Consider the following 18,883-nt stretch of genomic DNA (forward strand, 5'->3'; position numbering starts at 1 on the left):
CAGCGTGCTGACTGCAAGGGGACAGGAATTAGCAGCGCCATGGCTGCAATGCAGAACGCTCCTTATGTAGAACCTGGGAGGGGGAACCTCTTCCTGAGGTGCTGCTGCGTCCCTGAGCCACGCCAGCAGAGTCAGAGCAACCCCTCTCACTTACACCACTTGCTTTCTTATTCTTGCTAACGGCAATGCTGTTTTGAGTTCTGCCGTACAAAGACGGCGCTGAAACCTTAAGACGAAGATACAACTTATTTTTAGTCCTGAAGTGCAGTTTCTCAGTGCACTGAGAGAAGAGGCCAAAACACCAAAAAGTGGAAAAAACACAAAGCATATTTTGTCACTTGTAGAAGAGGTTACAAAGAAACATGCTGTGTCCTTACAGTGCTCCACAACCTGTCAACAAAACTTACTGTATGCATGGATTTAGGAGTTACCTGTACTGTGTTACTCTGCACTGCATGGCAGGCTGGTTTCCATGCAAACCTCTGTTACTTTATTGAATGCCAAATTCAAGTAAAACTGTGCAATGTTTATATAAAAAATATCAAAACTCTTTTAACTGATTTCCCGTTATCAAATTAAGAAGATCAGTATAAATGTAAAATATACAAAAGAGCTTTTTCTTTCGCATCACCATACAAAATATATAAAAGTATCTACACTTCATATATATATATATATATATATATAAAGGGTGTGGGTTTTTTTTTCTGGAGGCGACGCCCATCGGGGGGTGGACAGGGATGCTGGCATAGAAACTGAAGGGCACTTGTTGGGACATTCCTCCGCAGAGTGCAGCAGGCCGATGGGTCACACTGCGGCCGGAGAAAAGTTGATGAGAGCCACCTGGGGGTCCCTGCCTGGAGGCCAGTGGGCTGACTCGCTGTAGGACTGCGGCGGTAGCTTGTTTTTCCTCGCTTCTCTCCAGCAGATAGGCAGCCTCTGCAGCACTGTCCACACTGTGAGGAGGTACCCAGCCTTTCCGGGCAGCCCTGCGGCCATTCCATGCATTTTGGCACGGGTTGACATTGCAGGCAGCGTTACCCCAGAGCAGCCCCATGGCGGGTGCAGCCGGCACTGTGTTCCCAATGCGAGCACCGGTGCTCTGCCAAGGCACCACCACCCTCGTCCTCTGGCTACGCAGTGATCCCGGCAAAGTCGGAGGCTCAGCCCCATGGTGAAGAGTCCAGAGCCACAATCACAGCTCCCTGGTGGTTCAAATTGAAGTTTCATTACTGCCTCTGTTAGTGGGAAGAAGTGATCGTGCAGGGTTAGGGTTAAACAGGCACGGGCAAATGACCCCACCCAAACTGACCCAATCTTTTTAGTTAGGTCTCACGCTCCACTGATGCTTGCCAACTGTTGCATGGGGATCACAGAATCACAGGGGCTGGAAGGGACCTTAAGAGATCATCGAGTCCAACCCCCCTGCTAAAGCAGGTTCCTTCCAATAGGTTGCACAGGTAGGCATCCCACCAGGTCTTGAATATCTCCACAGAAGGAAACTCCACAACCTCTCTGGGCAATCTGTTCCAGTGCTCCATCACCCTTACCATATGGAACTTCCTATGCACAAGCTTTAGGTCAATGCTCCTTGTCCTATTGCTGCACATCACCAAGAAAAGAATGCTCTTTCTGAGCACACCCCTGCAGGCACTATGGGCTATGAGAGTTGTACAGCGGGTGGCTGAGAGGTGCACTATTTAGAGGAAAGTTTATGGAGTGTGTGTGTTTGGCTAACCCTGAGGTGATGATGTGAGGCTCACACTCAGACCTTGCAAGCTGTTAGAAACGTATTTCAGGCAGATTCATGCATTCCAAACCGGGATCTATTTCAACTGCCAGTCCCCAACAGCCCAAACATAGATTTCTGTAGTGGGCTGGGAACAGTCTGCACACCCTTGAACAGCACTGGGAGGCTAAAGCGTAGTGGGATAAGGTTAAAGATGGGTAAGGGATTGTCTCTGGTTTTGAAGAAGGAGTGAGACTATTATTTGTGTTAGTAAAAGGAAGACGATGTATGCAAAATGTTTACACAGACTTTACTCAAGGCTGTTCTCATTTTGAATATGAAAACTGCAATGAGTAATGAGGTTTCTGAGAATACCCTGTGGTTGAAAGCTTGCTCAGCCTTTTGTTAATGTTTGATTTTGTTTAGAATGGCAAATACGCACACTGTACGGTGGGTGGGAATCACACACCTGGTAATTTAGGGTCAGCAGCTCAATACAGCACTTCTCTCTGCAGCTGTTGGCTCTCCAGCCCAGATAACACGTTCCTCCTGCTTGGCTGGACTCCCATCCCATTCTCCCCCAGCCTCACCCCACACAATGCTGGGCTTCCTCAGGGTCCTGCTCATTTGGGTTTCTCCCCCATCTGCCCACCTCCATGGTCTCCTGGCCACCCAGGACACCTCTTGCTGGATGTGCATCAAGAAGTGCTGCTCCACATATTGCCCTGCTCTAATCCTGCTCCTTAGGCGCCTGATATTGGCCACATTATAATTAACTGCACCCTGTGACACGTCCTGAATGGTCCCAAACATCCTCCTTGCTACAAAATAAGAGGATTGGTGAAAAAGAGAGAGAAAAAAAATGTTCCCATGGTCCAAGGTGCGTAGAGGTGAGAGACTGGGAGCACAGAGGTGAGAGCAGGGGGTGCCCCTGAGCAGAGCACTCCTAAGGCACAACCCCCACAGCTACATTGCTCATTGCTCGTGCTCATACAGAGCACACCAAGGTGCCCAGTGACAGGTGTCTACCACAGCACATTGCCTATGATACCTGATTTTGACCTTCTTGTCAGTGAATCACTACTGTGTGTGCACATGATGTGGATGAGCAATGAGCCAGGCCCTGATGAAGGACTCTGGTCCAATCCCCATGAAATCTTTGCTCATGTGGGAGTACGGAGATGGAAAGTGTAGGGAGAGGTGAGAACCATGGAAGGTCTGCCAGGGCATCCCATGTGGCACTTACTCTGAGTCTGATGTCTCAGCATGTCCTGTTCCCACATGGACGTTCATGGCCATGCCATTGAGCTGGTCTCGAGACTGCTCCCTCCGAGCATTTTTTACTGTCACCCCCGAGTCTGAAGGAGAGCGGACCCCATCGTTAGTCCCGAGGGAAGCAGTCCTGGATGAAATCGTGGTCTGATTGTAATCTGACAGTTTTTCTCGCAGCCGATTCTTCATATTCTTGTCAATCAGTGGGGGAGGGTAGGTGACTTTATTTTTTAAAATGCCTGTCACCAAAGAGAGGGAGTAATCAGGATTTTGAAACACATCAGTAAATTCATTTATCAAACTGAACACATCTGAGAAGCGACTCTTTATATTTCTTAATATGAATTCTGGTTTGTCACTATATTTCAGAACCAAAGGATCAGAATTCACCACTTCCCCCCTGGTAATACAGGCTGAAGCCATTAGGAAAGTGCTCTCCTAACGATCCTAATCCCCTCCTTAACTGATGCTTATTATTGCCTGAGTCTCATGGCCTGCTTGCAGAGCTGGATGGCTGCGCTACCTTTCCTCTGCTCCGGCTGCTGGTTGTTCTGGTGGGACAGAGGTCTGTTCTCCTTCTGCTGCCCATCATTCTCTTTGTCCTGTGGTGCTTCACTGCTGTGGTTCACCTGATTTTCCCTGTGAAGCTCAACGTTGACCTTGGTCTCAACTTTGAGTTTCTGTTTCCCGCCGGGGTCCTCGCTGTCGCTGGCTGTTATGCACTCTGTGGGCCAATAGGGTTTCACATGATTGGGAAGGGTATCAACTGCAATGCAAAAAAACACTAGCTCGAAAACCACTGTTGGATAGGTTTTCCCAATTGCTGCCCAGCCAGTGTTATCTCAGGCAGCTGGGGAGGAGATGCGTGCCAAACCAGACAGTCAAACTTATTGTGTGTTTCAGATGATCCCCATTGGATCATCTGGCTCTTGGGGTGCAGCAAAGCCCTCAAAGTACCTCTGGCAGGATGGCAGGGTGTCCAACTCTGCCTAGAGCAAAGCTGTGGTTCCACACAGAGAAGTGTGAGACAAACCTAACCCTCATCTCTCCAGGGCTGGCAATCCCCCAGGTTCCCCAGAAATGGTGGTTTCTGAGAGGTGAGTGCAGCGGAGGCACCTCCCATGGCTCCACTACATCCAGATGCCTGTGCTGCACAAAGAGAGGCAAGTACTTCTTCCACGTGCCTACAAAATAACAAGTTCCCTCCCCCTCTTCCTCTCCTTTCGCATTTTGCTGGCTGTGTAGCACCATTTCCAAGAGCTGCTGGGACCCGCCTGCAAAACATGCTGACTGCTGTCTGCACCAGCATGATTAAGTTGCAGATTTGCTCCAGCATCTTTTTACTTGCGCTCATTTTCCCCTATGAACAAACTCCTGAAAGGAAGAAAGGCCTCTAAACTGGAGACAAGGATCAATCTGCAGTAGCAAGATTGTTTGTAACATTTTAAATATATACTATATGGCTATTCTCTGTTAAGCTGTAAGTTCTGACTGCACAATTTTTTGATTGTATATATGCAAAAGCCAGTGCTCTAAATACTATAAAGTTATGTCAAAGTTTATTAGTCTTGTTTATAATCTAAGGACCGTTCACAGCACTCCTCTGAAACAGCTGTTTTCCTTTGGCACATTTTGTAACATTTTACTTTGAATCTTTGATCCCTACAATGAAGCATTCTTGCTGCTGTGTGATGACATTTAATCTAAAAATACCTTTCAGATCCTATCCATATGAAGTACTATGAGAACCACATTTCAACAACTGAGTTGTTGAAGATAGTACAAAATTTCACATTATACTTTGCAAGCCCAATATATTCAGTAATCTCTGATTAAGGAAAAAACATGCAGAAAGATTTCAGGACACTGCTCAGTCAGTTCCTCAGACATAAGGTAGGTTTAATGATATTTGTTGTTCTTCTTACCAAACTGGGGTAGTAGGGATGCCCTCTCAAATACATGCTACCCTGGTAAACTTGTTAGATCTACTTAAAAGCTATTTTGAAGAAAATAAAACCATTGCTCTCCCCTTGCATCAGGAGTACCTTTAGGTGTGCTGTGGAGAGGGCCACGCTCGTTGTTTTTGGCAGTGGATGTGTTCCACTTTTTCTCTGGCTCAAGTCCGTCTTCTTCGCTGTCTGATGAATGGGAGGAGGCATAAGAGCTGCTGTGCTCATCAAGGGACAGTTCGCTGTCAGAGTCTGAGTCATGCTCTGCAAATGCAGAAAGGAGAAATACAGCAATGAGAGGGTGACCAGGAGCTGGTCACGTCTGTCTGCAGTGCATGAAGAAAAAGAAAAGGCAGGTGTCTGGCTCAGGACGTGCCAGGGATGTGCGCTTACAACCACAAGTGTTCTCAAGATTAAATCAGAAGGACTGTGGCATCTGCCTGAGTCTTTATGGGAAGCACAACTGCTCTGTTCAGCTAATGAGAGCTGCAGAACAGAATGGGGATGCTTTTTGCACTGTTCAGTACTCAGAACAGTAACTACAAAGGATCTCAATCAAAACAACTGGCAAGCCCAGGTACTTAGAAATATAAAAAAGCCTGCAAATGTAATACTCTTAAAAACTGCTACAAGGCAACAAAATTTAACAGTAAGACCCCAAATAAAAGGAAATCAAACAAGACACACTTCTCATTTTCTTGTATGAAATGCACAGTCATAAAAAAGGATACTGCCTCAAGGTCTTAAACATTAAAAGATGTCCAATTAAAAGTCTAGAGAAGCAGTACATAATTTGTGAGAAAGAAAAGGGACGCCAGAAACTGTCAGCAGCTGTGACAGCTGTCAGATTAAAACTGAGCCATCACAAGAAGCAGATACATATTTCCATTCCAGAATTCCCTAGAAAGGCAACCACTGCATATCTCCTCGTGCCAACAGCATAATGAGAATGAGATGCAGAGTAACAGCTCCTCCTATTACAGAAGGCTTTGAAAAAATTGCTGAGAAGGGAAAGGTTCACAAATGGGTCAAAGCACTTAAAAGTAATTCTTACCATTAGATTTAGATGGATTTCTGTGAAAAATGGAGGAATCTGCTTCAGTCTGACCAGCCCTTGCTTGACTTGAAGATCCACTGAGCTTATGAGCAGCATCATCCCTTAGAGGATAAAAACAGAGGACACCTTTCTTGGTCATTTCATTGTTCTTACAACAAGGCAGACATGCAGATGAGATCCTTCTGGTCAACCACAGCCAGCTGTAGTGCATGATAGTCAGCCCGTGCTCATTTGATTACCAATGTAGGCACTTTTACAGCAAGACAGGTAATGCCAGCCTTGGAGACATGAATCATAATTCTGAAAAAGCTTGATGTTAATAATCTAAGTACTGCTCCTTGAAACACATCTGTATTTTAACAGGCAAGCAGCACAGCCAGAAATAGTTAACACAGCAGATATGTTAACCACTGCACTGTTGGAAGTCACCATTGCAAAGATGCATGCAAAAGAAAATACACAAAAGAAAATGACAGTCACATGAAATATAACTGTTAAGACACAGACTAAACACTTGAACCCAAACACTTCTCTTTTGCTTTTTGTTTTCCACATGAGTAATGAAAAGGGAAAGGCAAGCACCTGAAAGCCATGCACCTGCCACCAGATTACCTGAGGATATAAGCAAGGTAGCTATTGTGGCTCTTGGCTGACCTGACGGTGCTCTCCAGGGAGACAGTGGATTCCCCAATGGTTGTGCGGTACATATTTGCCTCTTCTATGTATGTGTTGTTACAGTTCAGAGATCGCTGAAGGGGGAAAAAAAACACGAAGCAACAGTGAATGATAAGAAACATTGCTTTAAACAAAACACAGTGGATTCCTGACTGTTCTAGGCAGATCTTTCCATTCTGCAGCACACAGACTGGGAGAGAGAGCAGTGCCAGCACTGATGCAGAAGCTGGAGCCTGACATCTGTAACTGGCTGTTTTCTTCAGCTGATGTACCTGCTCTTGAGAGTCTCAGTGTGCCTGAGTTTCAGCAAAGACTTTCAGCTCATTGCTGCTGGACAACAGGGGCCAGGGCACTGTATGCCTCCTTGACAGAAAGATTTTAAATGTGACTTAAAGGTCTACTGTAAGCCTTTAAGGGCAATGGAGAGTAAGACTGATCATTTTCATAATGTTGATCTTGAATCCATATATCTTATTAATGTTATTGCACATAGACATGGAATCAGATCAAAGCAAGAAGTAGAAGTGGTGAAAACGGTTTTCACCAAAGCCTGTGGGCAGGGACCTGGGTATTCATTACAGCACTTTGAATATTCAAAACTGGTGGACATGAGATTCTCAGACCCAGCTCATCAGAAGAGTTTTGGTGCCTCACTTCAATCAACCAATTGCTTGAAAATCTTTGCAGTTCTGAGCCTTAAAACCTTTTCCTCAATTTCCTATCTGGTAATAAAATCTAAGCATGCCATCCTCTCCCTTCCCCAGACAGGGAGAGACTAGCTGCAAGCTGGCACAGATGGCACCATGTTAGAGGGTTCTTTCACAGTTCAATCTTACGGACTTAGGGCTCAAGATCACAGTTTGATCCTGTTAAGCTTACCAGTGTAGGTGTCACCTGAATTGCAATATATATGGAGGAGTAATCAGTTACTTTTACTTACAAGTTTCAGACTTCTGGTTACATAAATCAATACAACTATAACCAGAATAATGCAAGTACCAAAGTCGTTCAGAATACCCCACATACAAATTCTATGCTTGCTTTTCCTGGCCTTTGCAAGAATAAAAAATAAGGAATGCCTACTGAAAGTTCATGTTATACATACTCCCTGTTGAAAGTCTTTAAGAAGTGATTTTTGATGATGAGGAAAAAAAATATTTCCTGTCAAAAGTTTTAAATAAAACACTAATCAAAACTTTTGAAATCTCCTCAGTGATTTTTGTAGAAGTCACTGAAATCAGATAATTCACTTAATTATGAACATGCCAATTATAAGTGCAATTTAGGTAACTTCTACCAGCCAGAAAATGATTTTTTTCCCATCTTTTTTCTTACAGTTAATAATGTAGCTCTTGTTGCAGTGGAATCATCTGGAAGAGGTTTCTTTCCAGTTAAAGTGTTCTTCAAGTGCTTCCTGACTTCTTTGTTAAATACGCAGTGGAAGAAGAAAATGAACAGCCCCTGGATCATTTTAGAGAGAAGAAAACAAAATCTAAATTATTCATTACTACCAAACTGCAAAAACAAATGAGTATTAGAGAACAGCATTTCTGAAACAACCCCTGAATTCCAGTTCACAGTCCATGATTTCAACAGCAGTAACTATTTCCTGTCTTTGACTGAAATGGCATTGACTGATCCCTTCTTCATAATTTGCTTCCAAACTTAAATGTGCATAAATGGCCTTGGAAAATATACAAAATGACATGTTCCTATAAGATTTATAGAGCAGAGCTCATAGTAGTTGTCACTCTACCTCATAGTTCTCAATATATCCAATATATCCATCAGTGCCACTGAAAGACATTTCAGGAAGTTTCAGGGTTGTAGTTGCATTAAGTTTTTAGAGCTTTTACACTGATTATGAGACAAAATCAATAACAGCACACCAACAACATCATGGCCTCCAGTGAAAATCTCTGGAAATGGGGAACTACTGTGGTAGGTGTCTTTAATATTGCTGCTAAAAGAACTTAAGAAAGCCTCATTAGGCATGAAGAGATCCTGGGGTCAGAGAGCTTTTGCCCCTTATGTTCTTCCTTCTGGAAGGGAAAGGCACTGAAATCCCCAGGGTTGGGCAGCCTTTGGCCTGCCAGGAACACACATGAACACGTTTTTGAGGGGGCAGGGGGCATGCACGTGTATGTTCTCAGATATATTTGCTTTGAGGGAATTCATGCAGCTGCCGAACTGTTCTCCATTTTGGTTGGAGATACAGTACATAGAAGCCAATCACTCATGAAGCTGCAGCTGTACCAACATTACAAGATGCCTGCATTTCAAGATTTCAGCCAAAGCAATTGACTGAGAGTAACTTTAAACTTCAAGCCCTCTTTCTAAACATTCAATCAAATGCAATGTTAGTTGGCATTAGCACTTTGGGATTATTCATTAATAAAACTCACATAAATGTCTCTCTAAAGAATACAAGTTCAAAGAAGGCAATGACGTGAAACGCCACATACCACCATGCCTCTCCAGGCAAGTTTGGAGAACTCCAGCCACTGGCTTTCCCCCCTCTCATCAGGTTTATATTTAATTTTATTTCATTCTAGGCTTGTGGAATTCTGGTTTTACAGCCTAAGTGGGAATATTTTTTTCAGAGTATGCCAAGTTGCAGTGGTAGAATATCCTTGTTCCAGGCTGGTCTATCTGATGTGCTCGCAAGGCCTGGACAGGCACCTCTGCGGGAGACCTACCAGACTTCTTTTTCTCTTTCATTAAAATGTGTGGTTCTTGTGCTTCAAATGCAGTGGCCTTCTAGCAGTGGCTGTTTTAATACTGTAGGCAGTACTAATTAGCACGACTTCATAATTACTTTCATGCCAGATTTCCTACATATCATATTCTGCATCTTCAGTCAACAACAGCACAGATCAAACAGGTGATCCAGTAGAACCCTACTGCAGTGAGTCATATCTAAGAATCACCATTTGACTAATTTTCTTAAATGGTAACTTACATTGTGAAAGCAACAAAATGACTCTTAACAATGAACTTGCAGAAGACAGCAGCAAAGATTTTGCCTCTGGAAAGATAGAGGTGTAATTACCTACTGTTATTTATCTGTCATTTTCTGAGAGCACTTATCTTAGGATGACTGAAAGTGATAGATACAATTACTAGAAGCTATGGTTTTGGTGAACAGAGCCCTCCCTTTGAGAAAACAACACAAAAATTGTACTTAACATGTCAGTTACAAAGTTAGCCAACATTTACCTACTTTTTGGGCACAGCAGTGTGTTCACTGAGGTCTTTCACTGAAAATCTAACTGAAATCACTGAAAATGCTAACATACCTGCAAGCAGCTGAAAATGGCAAAGAGATAGTGAAAAGTCATGACATCGCTGTTCACGGCCATCAGCCCCAGGAGCCACGTGGCACTGATGAGCAGAAGGAGCAGGAATGCCGTCCGCAGCACCGAGCTGTGAAGTGAGCACAAGAAAGCATTTGCAGGAGGAAGGAGATAAGATTTCTCAACAGAGGTGAGAAAAAAATGCCCTATCCTTCTTGAGAGCCCACACTGACCTGGTGAGGAGTAAATGCCCATGATTCAGCAAACAGAAAGCCCTTGAGGCAGTGCTCACCAGCTTCCAATTCCCAACCCCTCTCTTTGTGCTATCTAATGACTTAGAATATTCAGGTAAAAAAAAAAAAAAAATTAAGAAAAAAGGCAATTTCTTTTCAAGTCTGTTTCTAGGGTGATCTTCCAACAAACATGGCTGTTCGCCAAGCCCTACTGTTCAGTCTTGTTGACTCTGAGGCAGAGATCTGGGCGGTAAATGGCCAGGTCCGTCTCATTTCTGTTTGTTGAGTTCACGTTCACATTCTTTCCTAACGTTACAGCCCAAGGCTTTGGATTGAGAGCAGTCAGGGGAGTGCATGTTTACTTAAAAACATTTTTTACACAGACACTTTTAAAAGTTGGTGACAATTCTAGTGGCAAAAGTTTCATGTTCTTAGTAAAATGGCTGACATTAAGTAGCAATTTCTCCCCATTTGTTTAGGGAGATTTAAGGAAAAAAAAAAAAGCCAAAAACTGAGATCTAATGCTGAGTAAGTAGCTACAGAAAGCCTTTTGAAATCTTATACAGCTACCTGTTTGTAAAAAGGGGCTGTCTTGACACTAGCTAATCACATTGTAGTTCACAGGCAAATTCTAAGCTCTGGGCAAAATAAGACTTAATGGGAATGTGCTGCCACAACAGCTCGGAAAGGCTGCAGGTTCCAGCTTGTGGACTTTCTGCTCATCCCATGGGGAATGGGATGGGGGTGGAGGCCAGTCCTCAACAGAGAAACCGCAGTGGGTCCCTGCCTGACCTGACTGGTCATCCTGTATGCATCAGGAGATATTTCTGAGCCATGGGTGAGCATAAGGAGACTCAGAATTATGCTCAACTGGAAATGCCAGGGGTGAGGTGAAGTGTTAGCAGGCAGCATGAGGAAAGAGACATAGCAGGACTGTAACACCATACAGAAACCAATCTTTTCACTCTTCCCTCTCTTCTTGTGCCTACAGCTGCCACTAGTGCACAGCAATGTGGTGGAGATTTTTACAGAGCTACCAAGGGAACCCCAGAAATAGATGCTGGTAAAGAGATTCCAAACTCTTCTACCAATGTAGACTGGCTCTTTCTCCAAGTATCTTACTTATTTCTAACTCTGACTTTTAGGTAGTTCTATCCTTTTGTTATTCCAGGACAGAACTTCTATAGCTTTTTGAACCCAAACTTACATGACTCCAGTTTTTTCAAATGAACGTTGTCTTCGTCTGCATGATGCCTTCATGGCTAGTATAAAGATGACAGTGTTTATCTGAAAGGAAAATTGAAAAAAGAGCATGAGTTCTTTCTCCAAATTTGTTAAGATTTCAGTTTTCAATGACAATAACATTTTTATCCTAAAATGGTTTGGAGTGCCAAGAATATTGTCCCTTCAATTCACATGTCTCTTCAAGTTCTAAAATTTGTGTTTCAAGCCAGTATCAGTCAAGATTGTTCTAGGATTTCATCTGGGTGATGGGCAAGACTGCCCTGTGCAAAGGGGTTTGAATGAAACACAAAAACTCAAGAATGGCTGTCTTTATCCAGAGAAGAGTCCACTCACCAAGTATCTTGTTTCTGCTGAGGCCAAGGCAGAATATAAGAATATAATAACAGAATAAGCATTCAGTGACAGTTCCTCAGAAAGCCCTTCAAGCCTCCAATGATTTCCAGGGTTGGGATATACGAGGTGGGGTGGTTCACTTGTACTTCATCACTCATAGTGAAAACTTATGCTGTGAATTCTTCCAGTCACTCAATTCCTTAAATCATGTAGGGTTTACTATTGCCATCATCCTATTTCTATCTCTTCGCAGAGCAATGGCATAGCTCATCCTGTTCTGAATCTGCCTCCTCTTTCTCCTATTTTCTGTCTTGGAAAAGACACTGCACAGTTGGCTCCACAGTTATGTTCTCAAGGCTATCATACTGTTACAAGCTTCTCCCCATTCTCTTCTCTGCAGCTTTCTTCTCTTGAGGCTGAAGGCTCCTAGTTCACTTAATTGCTCCTCAGCAGGGGCAGTTCCATGTCTCTGGTAACTCCTAACCCCAGTCCACACCACTTCCAGGTGTACTTAACTCGTATTGGAGAGAACAGAATTGCACTTGGCATATAAGATACAGTCACGTGTATATGTATCTTCTGGTGATCAGTTACTGAGAGAAGCTTTAAGGGAGAAAAAACTCCTATTCTTTAGAGTTCCTAACATTTGAATTATTTAATATTTCTTTAGGAATTCTGGATGAAGCAACTGGTTGCAGCTCATTTCATTGACTTGTTTTACAAGCTGCCCAACCAACCCTTCAAACATGGAAAAAAGCAAATGGGAAAAAACAAGCATCTTTCTAGCCACAGGGCAGGACTGTCCACAAACAGTCTTTGCACTGGCAGCCAGGAGCTTAGCTTAGCTCACGTTATCCCTTCAAGCAGAAGATGCAAGCTTGAGTATACTGGTTTCTAAGATAAGGAATACTGCTGTTTCAGACTGTGACTATTGGTTGACAAAACATAAAAGAAGAGGAAGTAGAAAGGAAGAGACAGCTCAGGATGCCAACTCCACCATACTTACCACTACAACAATTACAATGGGCCCAGCAAAACTCCAGATAAGGGTGTCGTGAACAGACAACCAGCAGAAATCAGGGTTCCCATAGCCTTGTGGATCCAGCCCAACAGCAAGCCCTGAGTCACAAAAGGGAGAGATAGGTCATCAGAAAGGTGCTGATTAGATCTATATAACCAGGCACAGCATTAACATTATCAGATCACTGTCTAGCAAATAAAATTACAATGGCAAAATGTGTTCAATAGGACAACCCAGGAAATAAAAATCTAGACAAATATTAACATAAAACTTCCGTAAATCAAAACCCTTGCACTGGCTATCCCATATCAAATGACACTATGGGTTTTGCTTACCAGAATAAAGTTCAGCTACATAAATCTACAGTAAATGTAAGTCCCAAGTTAATTCTATTCCAGCACAATTTTATAGCCATATTCACACACAGCGCTGAAGCCTTCAGGGTGAGTGACATGTTGAGGAATTTCAATAAGCCTACACAGCAGAATGACATGAATCATAACTAAGGAGATGTCTCTGCTACAAAAAAGTGCATTCTTAACCGCTGCGAGCTTACTGTCACTAAAATAACACTGGAGACAAAGGAACTTGGGAACTCACGGGATTTAACTGCTTGAGCTCAGGAGCAGAGGCTGAGATTCATTCTGAGCTGCAAACCCAGGTAAGTGCCTACCTTACACTGCTTTCAGCGCTGTTTGAAATGGAGTTTGCTGATGCCCCAAGGCAACTGAGTTAAGAACACACCTTTTATTGTTTTATTTTTCAAAACCTGGAAACTTCTGAGAGAATCTCAGAGTCCAACCTCTACCTACCGACTTACAGTGCTCTCTGACTTTGTGCCCTACACCTTGCCTATATGGCAACGACTGGGATTTCTGCCTTTGGCCTGCAAAATACTGCGGAGTTTTTCCTTCTTCAAGAGACAGAAATGGATCCCTACAAGGCCCTCAGCCAATGACATATGGTAAATGGCTGGAGCACGTTGTGTGTTCACCAGGGGCACCTATTGTGCTGAGCAGATGACCTGCCTCGAGCAGGCGTCCAACGTTCAGGGCAGCGCCGTTCTGTGCAGTGAGGATCTGTGCCTATTAATAACCCCACTTCTGAGCTGAAGTCTGTGTGCTTTGACACAAAAAGACACTGAAGAGAAGGGAGAGCTGTGTTTTACACTTACTGCATAAAAGCTGGCACGTGGCCAATGTTCACATCTGGTACAGGCCTATGGTCTATGAAAACTAAACTGGCAGTTTAGCAAAGCGGTGGATATTGGATCTGTTTTCTCTGAAGCGTGGAATGAGATACGACTGGTCTCTCTCTCTCTCTGTTCCCATTGGCTCTTCCACCGCTGCCTTCAGCAGTTGCCATCCAGAAAGAATTAGCCATAAATGATTACGGGACCATAAAGTATTTTATACAGATGTAATTCTATAGACGCAGGCTGTTTCCCAGGACTGGATTTCCCCATTAGTAGGACTTAAGCCACGGTTTGACCAAACATCTGGCTCTAAGAGTAACTGGCAGACTGCAGTATTTTTCACTCCCAAAATCCTACCCTAAAGTTCCCCATTAAACACGTGGGGCAAACTGCAGCCTTCAGGTTCAAATTTTACTGGAGTCAACAATATGTGAAATAGCACTTTACCCAAAGGCAGAATTAAGCCAATGCAATTTAACATAAAGACCATTTTGGCACACCAATTAAATGCTCTGAGTGTGCGGGCTGTACGACAGCTCTCTGATGCTCACAACTGAGGATTCTCTCCTGGGGAAGCCCAGCACCCATCCCACCAACATGCCAGGAGAACACACAAGGCACGTTTTGACCCTTCAGAGTTCCTGCAGGCCCCGCAGCAACTGCACACCAGCCTTACCTCTCTCCTGACTCAGCACTTTGCTAATGATCTGCAGCAAATCTAGAGATTGGGCAAATACTATGATCTGGGGTATACTGATTTAAGGACGATGTAAGAACTTGTTTTAATACAAGCTCTTGATGGCAAGCAGTTATTGCAAGTGTTTGCCAGCCAGTTAACATGTTGCCGCAAAGAGGGGTCTTGCTGGATGCCAAATCCAGAATTTTGTTCCTGGGGCAAGGAAGTCATAAAATGCCTTTCCTAGATGGATCAAACTACGTCTTAAAATGAGCCAACTTAAAGTGAATTTAATTTGCTTTAAGCAAATTCCACTATTGCTCCCCATGGAGGAATATTCCACATCCTTATTCTTTTGATGACAGTAAGCCTCCTCCCACCCTCAAACCTACATTTATTCACAGCAATTTGCTTTTGTATGGAGTGATTAGATGTGGTTCTTCACCACTGGACTGTTCCTTATGTAAACATTTTGCTAAGAAGCTTTTCCCTCTAAAGTTCAGGTTTCCCTTTTGCACATTGCCAGGTCCCATCACAGATCCCTTAGGAATATCATGTCCAGTTCAAAGTGAATGTTGAGCATAAAAAACGTGAAGAAAAAAAAAAGAAGAATAACAAGTTAAATTGACTGCTGCTGTAGGTTTACTTTTCTCAGGATATCTGCAAAGCAAATGCACTAGGCTACATGGTTATCTCTTAAAAAAAAATCACAGAATCACAAAATGGCCAGGGTTGGAAGGGACCTCAAGGATCATGAATCTCCAACCCCCTGCCATAGGCAGGGCCCCAACCTCCCCATTTAATAGAAAACCAGGCTGCCCAAGGCCCCATCGAACCTGGCCTTGAACACCTCCATGGATGGGGCAGCCACAACCTCTCTGGGCAGCCTGTTCCAGCACCTCACCACTCTCATTGTAAAGAACTTCCCCCTGACATCCAACCTCAATCTTCCCTCCCTCAACTTAAAACCATTTTCCCTTGTCCTGCTGTTATCTACCCTTTCAAATGTCCTTCTGATGACCAAGACTAAAATTCTTTCCCATACCTAAACTTTTCCACTACTGAAAAACTTCTGTCATCAAGAAATGGTGTTCAAAATGCATGGAACATTCTTTAGATAATAAACTTTAAAATTCATAACAGAAACTTACTTGAAACATGTACAGTAACAAAGCTATCCAAAGGCAAGAAATCCCAATTGCACTATTTATAAGGAAATAATTTTCTATTCAGATGATTTCTGAGCCTGGAAGGTCAAACTAATGGCTTAGCTTTCTTGATTCACTCTTGATTCCACAAAATCCTCTGACTCCTTCAGTAATAAGGATCTGACTTCCTTGTTTAAGTTCACTGTAAATCAGTGGATTCAGAATTTATAGTACAAGAGACACCTTGGAGCCATAATTTTTAATATATATAGTTTTAATTCTAAAAAATTGTTCCAAGTTACCGGGAAAAATTTCTAATCAGAAAAATGTAAAAGTGGTGCACTTGTAATGTACAGATAAAATAATAATGCTACTGAGCCACTCTCAATTCACTAAAATTCATGAGAAACCAAACAAGAAATGGAAAATCCTTCAGATGAAATAGTACTGAAGAGCTACGTGTTCTGAAACACAAATTGCTCCTTTCCATTAGGTGATAATACTTCTCTTCTACCGGAAGTGACATTGCCTACTATGTGATGGCACTGAATATTCCTGTATACATTGCAGTGGTGCTGATAACAGCTGCATAGGTCTGAAATGCTACAGAAACCAAAGATATTTTCTATTTGAAGTGCTGAGGATATGTCCACAGTGGTGGAGCCCTCTGGACCTTCCACAACAACCTGGATAAACTGACAGAAGTGGAAAACATGCACAGCTTGACACAGAAAAACTTACCATGTCTCCAGATAGGACACTGTTTCTCCCTATGGTTTTTTTTCTTACTATGCTTTATGCTCTCCTTTAAATCACACAGAAAAAAAAATGTATATTTTCAAAAGTCTAATTTGTTTCACAATTATTTTTCCAAGTGTACATGATTGATAGCTATTTATTTGATTGGAGAGTTATGTAAATTTCTGTCATTGCTGACAGTATGTTGTCATCCATAAAAATAAATGAGTAAAAGTTAACTGTCTGCCGAAGATCTGATTTCCCATATGGCAACAGATACATGCTGAAGTAGTTGAAGCAAAAAACCCCTCTCCAACTGTTCTGCAAAGCACTTCCCAAGGAGCTGTCTGCCTGCATTAAGGCAGCACCATGTGCTAAGGGTTGCACTGGAAATGTCTGACTGCAAAAATAGGAATGGTGAGGGCGGAGATAGATGGGCTCCCGCAGAACAGCCTGGAACAGTTTAAAAGATTACTGCCTCCAGCTTTTCATTACTTTTCCTCAACTGGAAGTTATTGCTTTTCTATCTGAAATGATGTAAAAAGGCTGCTTGAGTATTCCCAGCTCATTTTCACGCCAAGTAAAACAGAGCTGCTGAAATCCCCTTCAGAGAGCATTTACTGCTGGTCAAGGGCACTACAGTGGGAACATCTAGGGAAGGACAGCAGTGCTCCATGGGTAGCATTACTTCTGAAGCCACTGCAGCCACTTCCCCAGAGACTGTGTCCATATCCCAGGATGGATATGGACACAGATTTGACTACCAGCATGGGAAAGGACTATTTAGGATGACTAAAAACAAAGTTGTTCAAATAAACACACACTTATATCCAAGCAATGTTAACAAGTCCTGCTTTAATCTGGGTGCAACTATGTCTATGTTACTGTAACATCCTCAGAATCACTTTAGCTGGGACAACAGACATTTAGGGAGCAGACCTGCCAACTTCCAGTGACTTCTACTACTCACAATGCATCTACTGAAAATACTCAAGTGACAGTAGTAGCTGAGTGGATCCATATCCATCTTTGATGGGGTCACTTTCCAGTGAAGATGGCAGGGAAAGCAAACAAAGTTTCTTTGGAGTGGTTGTGGGTACCTGTGATAATGGCAGGAATGCCCCAGCCAACGACATAGTAGAACCTCATGTGCCCAAAGTTGATGTTCCTCACTTCAGTCAGCATCCGGTAGATGTGGAGCTGCTCCACGAACATCCACGCAAAGGTACTCATGTAGAAGTAGTGCAGGAGGATGGCAATCACCGTACATACAAACTGCAGAAGGAAAAGGGCAAGGAAATTAGAGCTGCTTTTTAGAAATATGCAGCCTGGTGAGTCACAGGCCTCTTATTGCAGCTAGAGGGAAGTGTGATAGGAAGGGTTTGGCAGAAAGAACACACTGCCATTAATTTACATTTCTGTTGGTTGTTTTTTTTTAGAGATTCAGAAAAGCTGTGCATACTGTGAAAGCCATATTTTTTCTATATTGTTATGCACCTGTTCTGAATCTGCTTTGGCTTTATCCTATTGGTTCATTGTGCTTTTGGTCACTGCCCTTGTCCTTGCCATGTGTTCTGTGGTTCATTTCTCTGTGTGTATTTGATGCCCAGGTGACGCTTTTGGCTCTTCTGTCTGAATTCCTTCTGCTTGCAGGCAGGGCAGTGCTGGCAGAGCTCCTGGCTCTTTCTCCTGGTGTGGAGCTGGAAGTGGGGATGCCCTGCATAGGCTGCAGACCCTTTGCCTAGCCTCGTGCATGAGTCCTTCCTGTGTAACACTGTTCCATCAAATTCAGCAACAGCAGGTTTAACTGCATCAAGCAGACCAGTCTAATTGTAAAGTCAACAAACTGTTCTGAAGCACCACAAACTGTTCCACCAGCACCTCTGAACTGACTTGGTGTCTCCCATTCACACACCAAAGGTCAGCCCGTGGGTTTTTCTGTTACTTTGTTCTTCCAGTGAGAGAGCTGTCTCCCCAGAGAATTGCACCATTTTGGTATAGTTTTGCTTTGTTTTAAAGTAGACAATGTGCTGTGGTGATATTTGTAAATAACTTGTATTTGGCAGAGGTGGAGAGGAAGTGAGAGAAAGATTTTAGATTTTCAGCTGAGGTCCTTCTTGCTCTTGAAAACATCCTTTCTAAGGAGAGAAATCACAGAGGTTTCAGTCCAGGAAGAATGAATATGCTTAATATGAGCAAAAAAATGATCTGTAGACTTCAGCCAAAGAAGTCCAGCCTCTCTTGGAGGTATCCTCTCACCAGTTAAATGAAACATCTCTTCTCAAATAGATAAAATTTGTAGAATCATAGAATGTC

The 18,883-nt window shown here is 43.1% G+C and overlaps 1 protein-coding gene across 1 annotated transcript in view; it reads right to left on the reverse strand.

The window, feature by feature from the left end:
• Positions 1-668: 668 nt before the first annotated feature.
• The window catches only part of CELSR1 (cadherin EGF LAG seven-pass G-type receptor 1), a 158,637-nt gene continuing 140,422 nt past the window's right edge, over positions 669-18,883 (reverse strand). Inside the window, exons 25-35 of the mRNA XM_090136304.1 lie at positions 17,668-17,842; positions 12,796-12,908; positions 11,419-11,498; positions 9,982-10,108; positions 8,018-8,143; positions 6,620-6,756; positions 6,005-6,108; positions 5,047-5,214; positions 3,525-3,767; positions 2,976-3,240; positions 669-1,238 (exon numbers count right to left, since the gene is read on the reverse strand). Coding sequence (XP_089992430.1) covers positions 1,214-1,238; positions 2,976-3,240; positions 3,525-3,767; positions 5,047-5,214; positions 6,005-6,108; positions 6,620-6,756; positions 8,018-8,143; positions 9,982-10,108; positions 11,419-11,498; positions 12,796-12,908; positions 17,668-17,842 — 1,563 coding nt within the window. The 3' untranslated portion in view covers positions 669-1,213. The remainder of the gene's footprint in view (positions 1,239-2,975; positions 3,241-3,524; positions 3,768-5,046; positions 5,215-6,004; positions 6,109-6,619; positions 6,757-8,017; positions 8,144-9,981; positions 10,109-11,418; positions 11,499-12,795; positions 12,909-17,667; positions 17,843-18,883) is intronic.

The sequence above is a fragment of the Phasianus colchicus genome, chromosome 1 (genome assembly GCF_987193195.1).
Source record: "Phasianus colchicus chromosome 1, bPhaCol1.hap1.1, whole genome shotgun sequence".
Classification (NCBI taxonomy): domain Eukaryota; kingdom Metazoa; phylum Chordata; class Aves; order Galliformes; family Phasianidae; genus Phasianus; species Phasianus colchicus.